Raw genomic sequence first — 13539 nt, forward strand, 5'->3', positions numbered from 1 at the left:
AGTTTTATTCATAAGTCAACATATTTTATTCATTACCAGTAATTGATAAGGACCTGTCTTTGGTTCACTTTGAACAAATAAAACCCAATTTTCCATCAAAAATGATATAAACACATACACATATATTACTTCATATCCTTCATATCCAACAAATTTACATTAGATACATCTATCTTCTGTTGTATTTACCAACTAAAAGCTTGATTTTCTTTACAAACAGGGTGCATTCAGCTTTAGCTGTGAGGCAGAGAATCCCTCACTTTGACCTTTTGGGGTCTTTGCTCTTCATAAACATTTGATTTAAATCACCAATCATCAATGAATTATAGTTGTTATAGTCGGACATAAGTCCACTGTATGATCTGAGGCAGGTGTTCCCTCACTTTCTGCAGTGTGTTAAAGCTTATTTCCCAGGAGGACGGATCATTCTTTACAGCGGCTTCTGTAGTGGCTCAAACTGGCTCATTAGTCCAAGAGCTAATCCTGGGAAAGCCTGATCTATGTGAAGAATAGACACTAATGATAATGTTGTCATGTAGTCGAGGAAGCCCTGGTGAATTACTCCAGAGGCTCATGTGGAAGGACACCCTGCATAGACGGATACATGAAATGCTTTGGGATCAGCCCACAAGCTGTGCCCTCCAATCATAATAACATCATAATCCCAAACAAAGGCTTTTGCATTTCTTGCTGACATCAGAGGAGAAATGGAGCTTTATTTTGAATTTCATTGAATGAAATTTGTTAGAAACATATTATTTATCACATACTTAACCTTTAAGAGAGTATACATACATACATACATAAAGAGAACAAAAACAGTACTTGTAATCCTGATATCTTCCACCGAGCTCCATAATGCAACGATAGGACGACTCCCAAGCATCTCATGCACAGTACACAACGCCTCGTGCTTTCTAAGACATCTCTTGTGCTTTTCACACTGCACACTTTTAGCCCAGAGTTACTGTCAGTGGGTAGTGTTGGGATGGAAAAGTTTGTGCTGTTTTAGCAACTTTTCTTCCATTTCATATCAAGCCATACTGGTACTGTGATGTGATGTTTCATCAAACTGTGTGAACTGAAGCTCTGGGCTACAGTCAGCTGAATGCATTCAATTAAAGTACCAATCAAAGATGCAGACTTAAATCCCACGTTTGGTCCAATTTACCAAAGACACCTAAGTGTCTCATTAAAGTCCAATATACAGTATGGTCTTCAGTACATTCTGAATCGTCAGTAGATTGAGACACTATGAGTGAAAGAAATTTGAATACCGAGAATGAATTTCTTTGCTTGATAGTTTTTTTCTCTTACAATTGTTCAAAGTCTATTGAAATTATATCCATTCAAAAAACATAACTAAGCCTGTATTGTTTAATGTGCAAGACCCTAAGAGCCAATGTCTGCTTATCTGTTAACACATAACCTTGTGTTTGACTCCTGTTGGTCTTAAAGGGAACATATGAAAGACTCCCATCATCAGTGCTTGTGCTCATACATCTGGGTATCCGGAGTTCCTACCAACCCACAAACTGTGAAATAAGACACCCCAGTCAGTTTTTTGTGGGCTGGCTAGATCAGAAATCATGTGATTCAACAAACTGTAAGACTTATTTTTGTAGGCCAACCAGGAAGTTAGCATCGTCCTGGTTCCCTCCACTACAACCCAATGGGATTTTTCCGTTGGGTTTTGGATTATTACAGAATATAAACTCTGTGGCAAACAAACGTTTATGATACTCTCACGTTTTGTTCAGCAAGATAATCTCCACACATGAACACCACTTTTATGATTTTTAAAGTGTGAATGCAATCGCCAGAAGTAAAAAGCTAACGTTAGGCTATAAACAAACTATACCACGGTCGCGTGACTATAAACAACAAGGCTGTAAAGGCGGACGAGTTGGCGTTTAGTAGTCTCATTTAGCCACTTGTTAGCAACTGCATTTTTTAAGACGTGTAAAAGCGTCACTATTCACTATGTTCATTCACTATGTATATTCTGTATTTCTATTTATTGTTTTATAATCTTGTGTACACCTGTACCTCTGTACCTGCGCTTTGCTGCTTTGACACCTTCATTTCCCCCCAGGGATTAATAAAGGCTTATCTTATCTTATCTTATCTCATCTTATCTTATCTCATCTCATGTTATCTCATGTTATCTCATCTTATCTCATCTTATCTCATCTTCAAAATCCATGAGTGGGATATTTATTGACGTGTTTTATGTCAGAGATGAAAACGTTAAAATGTCTTCAGCTTGTGTTAACTACAGACCTTATTTCAGGCATCTAACTAAAAACCCATTGACTTCCTGACAAAGGAACAGGAAGTGCTAAAATATTAACTAATTTCCGTGTTTTAGGACTCATTCCTGCTCCACTCTATACCGCCCCTCATCTGAGTATCTCCACCCACAGCTTGAGAACTACCTTTGCAAAGGTGCAGCATATTTTTCAGAGCAGACCGGACTTTTTTGGGAGGAGGTCTTAAAGAGACAGGAGCTAAAACGGAGCATTTCAGACAGACGGTGAATACAGGTATATTCAGATAGACAGGATGAGAGAAATAATGTGTTTTTTTGAACATTAAAGCATGTAAACATGTTCTAGTAGAAACTATTAATACAATTATGAACCTGAAAATGAGCATGATATGTCCCCTTTAAAAGGATAGGTCTGGTGATGGTCTATATTTTTATTACCATCAACAAATCCCATGAAAACACCAATACCGCCAATGGATTGAAATACAAATATTACATAGGTAGCCAAAGTCTCAATTACCCTGTGTGCCATTGACCTCCACTGTTGTCCAAAACTTTTAAAAGAGTCCCACGGTTGTTCCTTCATTACCATCAAACCACACACTGCAGTTTATTTTGACAGAAACACTCATTTCTTCCTGTTTGAGTGATGTTTTCTAAAAACTAGAGCTCCCAGCTGTTTCTAAATGACTGAGTCTTTGTAAGAAATGAGACCATAGATTCGTAGTTGTGATCTGTTTTTAATGATTTATGTCTTCAATAGGAGCAAAATGGCTCGAGAGCCAGATACAAGGTAGTCAGGGAGTGTTGAGAGATGGACTAACGCACTGTTGGCTTTTATTTATTTCATAGGATCTCCTGACAACAACAACAACAACAACAACAACAACAACAATATAAAATATCGTCAGCCTTAACATTTGTGCTTGAATACAACTCTGACATAATGTGGGGAGCGGTTTGCTGCTCTTACTTCAGCGTGGAGCTTCAGGGTCCACAGGTTGCAGGATATGCCTCCTCTCTCCTCTGTTTATATATCATGATGCTAAACTCATTCTGGGATCCAGTCAGGTCAGCCCTTGTTAATGGTTACAGTAAGTGCAGTGTGAAAAGGGCGCATTATTTTATTGGCGGTGATGGGAGGGGAGGGAGTGGGTGGAGGGGGGCTGTAACTCAGGTTTTGGCGAAAGCGAGCCTTTAGGAGGAGTATTCGTACTCTTCTGCACTGCGTCGTCCAAAGTCCATCCAGCCTTGGTAGTCTCTGTCCTTTATCCTGTGGCCAGGGGCCAGACCGCTGGCTCTGCTGGTGAGGGAGGATCTGGTCTGGTAGGGAGAGCCTGGAGGAGACAGAGACACCCGTCACACTTCAAGACACTGATGATGTCATTCTCAGCAAAAACAAGTTTGCAGTGCACATTTCTCTACCTTTCCTGACTGTATACAGTAGAAAGGAAACGTACGAGTCTGTTGTTGAAGTAACTCATGCTGATTCGTTTCGTCTTTGTGTGTTTCAATGAGACCAGTGAGCTCAGCAGGTCTCCCAGTCACACAGTGTTGACTTGAGAGAGACACACAGTGACAGAGAGAGAGCAGAGAGGGAGGTCAGGAGGCAGGGAGAAAGGATGGAGGAGGAGGAGGTATGGAAAGATGGAGGGAGGAAAGAGAGAGAGCTGGAGGGAGGCGGGAAATGCCAGATGGTGGGACGAACACTCAGCATGAGTGACGGCACATCACAGATGGATGTTGGGACGATAGAAATAACAAGACCAGGAGCAGAATGAGAGGAGAGGAACGTTGTTGTGTGTAATGAGGTGAGACGACTTAAAGGGAGAAAGATTCTAGCTCCAGTTACTCTCTCTCTCTCTCTCTCTCTCTCTCTCTCTCTCTGTGTGTGTGCTGTGCATCCGACCGCTCACCTTTCCTGGAGATGAGTCTGGCCAGTAGCTGGCTCAGGCTGTTCTGAGCGTCCGCGTCCTCCTGGAGTTGGTTGTAGGTGGCCAGGCGCCCTGAGGGGGGCGCTGGGGCCGAGCGGGCCGAGCGGGCCTGGCGTGTGTGGTGGGGCGAGGAGGGGGGAGGCAGGCTGTCTGACACGAGAGCATCACCCTCGGCTCTCTGGGACTACACAGGATGAGAAGAGAGACGAGGAATAGATCTAAAATCTAAACCTGAAATACATAAATAGAAATATTCAGCTCGTTCTCATGTGCACCAAATACCGACGCTTGGTCACGGCCGCCGGCGTTCCATACCAACGCACCCTTTAGCTACGGTATGAGATGCAACGAGCTTTCAATCCGCGTCAATGTTAAACGCTCAGGGAAAGTGGGCCGGGAATGAGGTGACGTAGTTTAAAGAGCAAAAACACACTGAGGGCGGGTGGAAGAGTGTGTGGGGGGTGGATGAGTCCAACAAACACAAGGCTTTCATCCAGGAGACCGCTGTTCATGTCCCATGTGTCACGTTACAATCAGCTGTTCGTACATTTCACGTGTTCACAACCTTCAGTGTCATTTTCACCGTACAAATGTAGTAGTTTAAAGCCCAACCATGATGTTTTTCCCTAAACCTAACTAGAGTGGTTTTGTTGCCTAAACCTAAGCAATTTTTTTTAAAATTCATAACATTTATCACGTGTTTACTGCGACTGAAAAGTGACGAGTTGGGATGAGAATGTGTTGAAATATTTGTAAGTGTATCTTTAATGCAAAAAGCTCTCAGAATAAGCAGACTTTTTTGTGGACTGTGTTTGGAGAACACATCCTCAACTCAATGACTTGAGTAGAATTGAAACTCTCCGTAGTGGATCTGCTGCACCGACAGTAGATGAAGAAATTAATTAACGTTTCACTGACTGTATAATGTGAGTGTGTGTGTCTTACCATGGACTGTGAGGGCAGACTCAGGGAACCGCTGGACAAAGCAGCCAGGAGGACACACACACAGATGCCTACATTCATGACTGGAGAGAGAGAGACAAAGAGATGGGGGGGGGACAAAATATAACAAAGTTAAAAGAAATCCACAACACCTAATGCGGTCACTCGCTCTTTACTGTCTCTACGTCTTTTATTGTCTCCCTTCAGCTCATTAAATATGTGCTCCTGAGGGGGAAGAGTCACAGGTAATGTAGGTTTTTGCAGAAAGCATCAATAAATCCATTAAAGTCGTTGAAGCACAGTGGTGATGGGGGGAGGTGGGATATTAACCTTTGATGGTTCAGCTGGAACTGAAGGCAAACATCATTTTGTCTTTCTTACACACATTTAACAGCATTTAACACACACACACACACACACACACACACACACACACACACTGACATGCAGAGCTGTTGTGTGTCATCGTTGTGATGAATGACCTCCGTCAGCATCGGCAGGATCCCAAAGGAAACACACCAATTATCTCCAAATCCTCACTCTGCTCGATGTGCTGTTTTTTTTTAAACAGGGTTTACATGAGAGTTAACATGACAGCACTGACACAATGATTTACATGATTTATATGAAACCATTCTCTTTATTCTCTTGCTCATATAAAGGGTTTAAAACATTAATAAATAAAGAGGGAGTGAAATCTAAATCTATTTTGCAGCCCTCATTCTATCATAATCGTATATCTGCTTAGATAATCAACTTCCATTGTAGATTTGACATTATATTTTCTGCATAAAAGATGGCATAATATGACGTTTGTCAGACTGATTTGCTAATTTTTGAACACATCTTGGGGCCCGGCGAAGCAGCACATTAGTTGTGATGGACGATGCTTCATACCAGAACATTCTTCCAGAGCAAATCATCCAATTAGATAAAACCAACACCAGTCAGTCCATCTTTCCATCTCCAATAGTTGAAAACGTGCTCTGACTGCCTCAGTGTTTGTATTACAGCACGGTTGTTTACTACCGTATTACCTCTTTATTTATCTGTCCCATATTTTACATTAGTTTAAGTGGATATCTCAACAAACAACCCCTCTCTCCAGTCAGACACAGAATAAAAACTCCTCCAAGCAATGAGTGTTCATCCGTCAGCAGCCTGGATGATACTGGTACTGTACCTCCTCTGGTTATAAGCTCACTTCATCAACAGCAACACACCGTATACAGCATGTTGAAATGAAACCTTTAAACCAAATGATATCTAGAAATGATATTTGATCAATGTAACTCAATACAACATGAATAATTGTGTTTAAACTGACTCAGTGGTGTAAACAGTCATTCTCTTGATGCTAATAGAATTCCTGTTAGCAGCTGGTCATTGTCTCTAATTCATTATTCAATGGGCTGGTAATGATGTGGTACTGTAATGTGTGAAAGCCCTCTCCTCTCCTCTCCTGTCCTGTCCCCTCAGAACAAATAAATAAATTAAAATTAAAAGAATTTTTTTTTTTATTATTTAAAACACCTCCAGAGATGAATATTTAGCCTTTTTGGACTCTAATTTACTTTTCCCGCCTCTACTTTTATTAAAGAGCATAATCCTGCCTTTGATATCTGCTGCAATAACAACTACCTAACATGCACAGAAAACATCATATGGTATATGCTAATATTATATACACACAAGAGAAGAAACAAAATTCCAATGTCATGATGTGATTATTTGCACACTCAGATAGTATATTATTATATTACATATATATATGCCCTTAAACAGCTTGATTATCCTAACAGTAGTAAATGTATTCACTCATTCATTATTACATATTTGAAATGTGCTGTCAATGGTGTCTTATATATCTACATTATATGTTCCCTTTAAGCTACAACTCAGTGAACTAAAGAAACTGGGAGGGGAAAAAAAATAATTTAAAAAATTAATAAAAGTAAATGTGAAAACAAAATTTCAACAATTACACCTCTTCCTTTCAACTTCTCTTATTAAATGTACAATTTCTATATCTGTGTTGTGAAAATTAAAGGCAAAAAAGATAAAAAAAAAAAAAATTCTAAAAAAGAAAAAGAAAACCTTTAAAGTACCTACAGTATCATTTGCCGTCCTGCAACAAAAAAAATGAAAACAACTAAAGACACAAATTTCACAAAAATTCAGATTTCGTTTTTTAATTCTTACCTGCGGTTGTTGCCATGGACCAGGAGATGCTGAGTGTGAAGATGCTGAGCTCTGCTCCTCCAGTGTTCAGGCTGTGAGTGAGTGGGCGAGAGACGACATCATGTTTTATACCGACACACAGGAAGGGGGAGGGGCCTAGACGCATGGGAGGAGCCTGCTGCTGGCGCAGAAACCGACGGCGCTGACGCAAATGGGGACGCAAAACAAACTGCACACGTACTGCCAACTCAATCACACGCACACACAAATATGGAAAAGGGGTCATGACGAAGGTGGCAGAAGCTTTAATTGTGTCGCTTCCTCCTCGCTCACCTGTGTGAGAAACAAAAAGAGGAACACGCACACACAGTTTAGGTGGTTTGAATAGCGAAGAGAAGCTGAACGGCTCTTTGAAAGTAGACACACACGCACACATGCATGATGCAGATGGACAGACATGAATAGACTGAGACACTGGAGGTACAAAGAGGAATTGTGTGTGCATTGATGTAGATGTAAATAGAGAATGTAGAATATAAAACATATCCCTCTCTATCACTGTGTTTGAGTCTTTCTTTCTAATAGAGCAGAAGCAACATGCAGTAACTTCAGCGCTCTTCCAATTTCAGCGAGGGCGAAATGACTCCGGCTGATCAGAACCGAGGGCATTGCTTAGGTATGACAGGCCATTACAGGTTCATAAAGGAAATTGATTTCTCCGTGGTGCTTTTTCTTCCTGCTGTACCACCGACGATCACCGATGGACTTCTGACAAAATGAGTCCGAAGTGGGTCACAATGTAATTCTGAGACTTTTAGTGAGCCTTTATTGTGTCTGATGCATGTGCAGCCGTCGGCATGTTGCTGATAGAGTTTAGGGAGGAAAGGTTGTCGCTTTTCAGCCTGAAGGATCCGTACAAAGATGTGTGTGTTTCATTAAAAATAGAATAAAGTGTTGTGGTTATAATTGTTCTGGATATTAAACATGATAAACATTCATGATCTTTCATGATGGTGGTGACACTTTTAATATCTTTCATGTATTTATCACTAAAATGATATGTAATGTATGATAATGATTTTTCCCGGTCCTTTAGTGTGTTATATAGTTTTTTGTGCTTGTGAAAGGTCTGCAAAGTTACAAAGCCCAAAGGGAGTTTCTCTCTCCGACAGAAACACTGCTCCTGAACTGCCTGAAAGTCCAGCCTTTTCTTCCGTAACATGGTGATGTCACCAAGTAATGCATTTGCATAACGGCTAGTTTGGCAAACAAAGCCAGTTAGAGCGGAGCCGAAGCGGGAGCCGAAGCAGAGTCTGAAGAGTTTGGTTCGGCCGACCAATGAGACGGGGTGAAAAGAGGTGCTGCAGCACAACCGGTACGAGTAAGTTAAGCATTTTTTTAACATAAAAGCATGTAAACATGTTCTTGTAGAAAACCAAAAATACGCACGCAAGTATGCACCTGCAAATGAGCATTATAGGTCCTCTTTAACTTTTTATTTATTGGCTTAATTAACCCATACACTTACTTTGTCCTCCGAGAAACAGAATCATTTCTTCATACAATAATAATGAAAAAAGAAAAAGAAAAAGAAAAAAGAAAGGAAAAAATAAAATTAAAATTAAAATTAAATAAAAGCAAGTAACTTCTAACATATATGAAACACAGATCCAGTGAATATAATACAGTAACAATACTGTAGGTGGAGTTCTTTTTTATATGTTTGATAGAACTTGTTGTCATTTAACAGGTTTAAAAGGTTCTTTGAACAACCTGAATAAAATATTGGAATCCACCACAAGCATTAAGGCCAAAGTCATTTTAAGTCTGATGAAAAGGCTGAATGGCATTCATACATTATTACCTCCGCAGTGTCCTTACTACAACATTCAACTATTTGATTAACAAAAATAAAACAGTCAAAAAGAGCTTTAGGTATGCAGCGAGTCATGTGGAGTGGAGACACACACAGAACCGTGATGCCTTCACTTGCCAGGATATTATTCCTGTTATGTCTATTTAGATACTAATTTGCTTGCAGGGCTTGTCTGAACCATTTAAAATTCTTCAGTTGTTCAGCTGCTGGCGAGGTCACAGGAAGGCTTTAAAGCATTTTTTGAAAGATATTTTCACTCTTTAGCTTTGTGCAGTTCAGGACATGAAACTTTAACTTCCCCGGGGATCTTTGCTGGCACTCACGCTTAAATGAAAGTTATTTTTTTGTGGGTCTATTTTGTCATTGTTTATAGATGTCCTTGAACTTAACAGTAGACCAAGTTTTCAGAGTATATGATACTGAAACCAGCCAGGAATAAAACAATACTGGTGTCATATATGTCCTTGATCTGCCCAACACTTTGAGAACACTTTTGTTTTTAACTCGAGAGGACAATCACAAGTTCAGATTACACTGAAGACCGGCAACGTTTTACCTGTAAATGTGAGAGAGACTGAGTGTGTGTCAGTGGACTATATCTGGGTCTGCCCTGGTGTGTTTTTAGCTTTCCTCCAGTGTGTTAATGAGGCTAAAATTAGCCTGTTTCCTAACACTGTCATTAGCAGGTGTTCAACTTTTGATGGGGGGGGGGCATTCACCTACACTGTCAGTGGCACCTGTCTGACTTCTAGCAGACACACGCACAAAAACAGCATTTTGAAATTGCTCACCATGTTCGAACCTACTGATTGGCCATCGGGGGTGCACGGCAACATTTAACTGTGTTTACCTCATGAATAATGAAGCTGCTCCTCCCTGCTGCTGCTGCTGATGCACAGTTGAGAGGATAAAGGAAAATGTGTCCTGCTCAGACAACTACTGAACAAATGACACTCTGCTCAAGCAGGGTTGCATTACAGCTCATCAGACAGCTTCTGTCTGAAAGATGAGAAGTCTATGAATAAATAACAGGTGTGATGATTCTCTGTTTTACATACTTTAATCTGTATCACACTTGTCTATTCATTTTACCTGTCTTCTCAAATCCTCTACGCATGTCCACATTTGCCCACTAGGGGGCTACAGGGTCAAATATCCCAGTGTACTCTCCATCCCTCTCCAACCTCATCATGCAATCAACATCAGTACTTCTATACGTCCAGTTCCATTACATTCACTCTGCACTTTGTTTTGTCCAAAGCTACTTAGAGGGAGTCAGGGTGACCAACTGAGCTGCATTCACTACAATGCTAGCATCTCTCATCTATCATGGTTGACCAGTAGTGGAATGTAACTAAGTACATTTACTTGATTACAATTATGAGCTACTTTTACTTTACTTGAGTATTTACATTTTATGTAACTTTATACTTTTACTCCACTCCATTTTCAAAGCAAATATTGTACTTTTTACTTCACTACATTTTTTTTACAGCTTTAGTTACTTTGCATATTCAGATTATTAATAGAAAATAATAATAATAGTAAAAAAAATTCAACTAATACATTAAAGCTAAAGTAGATGAGATTGGAGCAAATATGATTAAAAAAAGTTATTTTATAAAACGGTCGCTATATCGTGACATATATATATATCGCTCCCAAGCCAAGTCCTTATGGACTGAGCTACTGCCGCCACAATGTGTAATTATTTTATGAGTTGGGAATAATGTTCTTGGTGTCTGGGCTCTTTTCCCTTTGGTTGTTGTTCTGGGTGTACATTACGGTACTTTTATGCTAACTTCTATAACGTTAGTGGTAAAATACTCATGTTGAAGTGTTTTCAGTATGCTGGATATTTCATAGGTTGAAATGGTTTAGCTACATATTTCCCCTGAGGTTGTTGTTGTCTTTTGGTAGGCTAGAGGATAATATGGATATGTTCTGTTGGCTTCAGTGATGTAAACATGACTTTTATGTTGCTCACAGCTTATTCACATAATTATTGATATGCATTATTGGTTTCTTGGGGAGCTCTAGTTGGCTTTTGTCCCATTCACAGTTGCACAGCTGCATTCATTATCAGTCCATCCATCTTCAACCGTTTATCAGGGGTCGGGTCGTGGGGGCAACAGCTCCAGCAGGGGACCCCAAACTTAAATCCTTGTATTGGCCTTCTGCACAGCACTCTATAAATCACTTCATAAGAAGCGATTTTTTTGCTTGTGATAATCACATGCAGTTTGGGTCGAGTCATAGTCAAGTCAGCACACTGGCTTTTTTCCATGTTATGATTTGAACATATTTTTATGCTAAATTCAGTACCTGTGAGGGTTTCTGGACAATATCCGTCATTGTTTTGTGTTGTTAATTGATAATAATCCAATAATAAATAAAGACATACATTTGCATTAAGCAGCATATTTGTCCACTCCCATGTTGATTGTTGAGTATTAAATAGTTGACTAATCTCCCTTTAAGGTTCATTTTGAACAGATAAAAAATGTGCGATTAATCGCGATTAAATATTTGAATTGATTGACAGCCCTAATAAAAACACAATGATATTGCTTTGAACAGTCTGTAACAGTGTCAATAGCGTGAGGGGTAACCTTGATGAACGGGATTAAACTCTCTTATTAGAGGAAATTATTTTATTTTTTTACACTTTTTTCATGTTTCTTAATGATTGAAGGGCCGGTTTGAGGTTGTTATTCAGCCCATGGGTCACCAATTGAATAGATCTGACCTACAACGTAAAGATAAGCCTCTGCAGGAATGAGCAATCAGTGTCTGTCAGTCTGAAAATATCCAAACTAGGCATTATAAACGGGTCAACGGTTCATGTTTCTTCTCCCGGTCTCTCCCTCCCAGTACTGAGTCATGGTACTTGAGTTAATGGCAGCGTTGTGTTGTGTGTGTGTGGGACAGAAACCTCTTCAGTGGGTGGACCCTCGTTTCTGCTCTAATCAGCTGGCCCGCTCTGGGGGGGGGCAGGGACAGAAATGATGATGATAAAAACATTAATCAAATCATCTTTAAAAAAACATGGTTCAAAAGAAAAGACCTGGTGGAACCAGTGAGGATTTCAAATTATAGAAGAGAAATTGAATTGTGTCGACTACGAGACACAGTCCAAAAATAAGATCATACATTTGACCGTGAGGCACATCAAGAACTTATTTAGCTAATAGGGATGCTCATTTTGAAAAATGTTCTTAACCGATAACCGACCCTCGTTAACCGATTATTAACCGTTAACCGACAAGATTTGTGCCTCGCATGCAGCGGTGTACCAGCTGCAGGACCACAACAGATATTGGTTGATGGGAGTCCCCAGTTCACCGTCCGGGAGCGTTAACTTAGCAGCTACGATGCTGCGTGTAGTGTCGCCGACATTAATTGATTATGAAAATAATCATTAGTTGCGGGCCTAGAGATATTTCAGTCTGAACCCGAAACCTGAGAGGCGTTGCCATCCGTACTGCTAACGTGGCTCAAAATGGAAGCCAAGCTTACCGGGTGTGGGAATCACCAGAGTCCCCCGCGATACGATATTATCACAATACTTAAGTCACGATACGATCTAATTGCAATTTTAAACATTTTGCGATATGCTGAGTATTGTAATAAGATATATTGTGATTTATTACCTTTTCAGAGTTTGTCAACATCTGTTTTGTCTAATAAGATTATCAGATTGTCAAAAGGTTAATAGTTAATATAATAAGAGATTGATTGACGTCGTTGTATCGATACAGTATTTCCATGCTAAATTTCACAACACTGCTGTATCGATTTTTTCCCCCCACCCCTAAAGCTTACACCATCATGAGTGGATCTCTTTGTAGGGAGACGGGAGGAATTGAGAGCTTTTGATCCAAGAAAAAATATGAACCTAATATCACAGCTTGGAGATGGTATATTACTGTAATTATGCCTTCTTTATTTGTCTGCCTAAAATGCTCTGGAAAGTAAATCACCCTGAATAAAATGAAGAAGGATAATTCTCCATCCGCACAGTGAGTGAATTAATGAATTCATCTTTGGTTTGGAGCAAAGATGTTACCATGCTTTAGAATAACATCATGGAATAAATGATTCATTTGTTGGATTTAAAGATCATTGCATGGGTGAATTAACATTTTAAATTAAACCAAATGATTGTTCTTTTTCTAAAAAAGACCCCTGTTTCTCCCAGGTGTCTTTCTGTGAGACAGCTCAGTAGCCTGAGGGAAAAGTTATGAAACTAGAGTAAATATCTGGTCAATGACAGTGTAGTCTGAAGGTAAATGGCAGCTGCAGGTAGAAGCTGCAAAGACATTAAACCACAT

At 39.9% G+C, this 13539-nt stretch overlaps 1 protein-coding gene across 1 annotated transcript; it reads right to left on the reverse strand.

The window, feature by feature from the left end:
- Window positions 1-2992: 2992 nt before the first annotated feature.
- LOC119496461 (cholecystokinin-like) lies at window positions 2993-7428 on the reverse strand. Its single transcript, XM_037783755.1, has 4 exons — window positions 7351-7428; window positions 5152-5231; window positions 4189-4390; window positions 2993-3609 (listed from the first exon to the last, which is right to left on the reverse strand). Exons 1-4 carry the CDS (start codon window positions 7364-7366, stop codon window positions 3470-3472), a joined length of 438 nt encoding a protein of 145 aa, XP_037639683.1. The 5' UTR covers window positions 7367-7428; the 3' UTR covers window positions 2993-3469.
- Window positions 7429-13539: the final 6111 nt, after the last annotated feature.

Source organism: Sebastes umbrosus, chromosome 11 (genome assembly GCF_015220745.1).
Source record: "Sebastes umbrosus isolate fSebUmb1 chromosome 11, fSebUmb1.pri, whole genome shotgun sequence".
In the NCBI taxonomy this organism is placed as follows: domain Eukaryota; kingdom Metazoa; phylum Chordata; class Actinopteri; order Perciformes; family Sebastidae; genus Sebastes; species Sebastes umbrosus.

Coding starts and splice junctions, on each gene's coding strand:
- LOC119496461 (XM_037783755.1), bottom strand. Junction 4,391..5,151: donor GTCTGCCCTCACAGTCCATG/GTAAGACACACA, acceptor CATCCTGTGTAG/TCCCAGAGAGCCGAGGGTGA. Junction 3,610..4,188: donor CAGACTCATCTCCAGGAAAG/GTGAGCGGTCGG, acceptor TGTCTCCTCCAG/GCTCTCCCTACCAGACCAGA.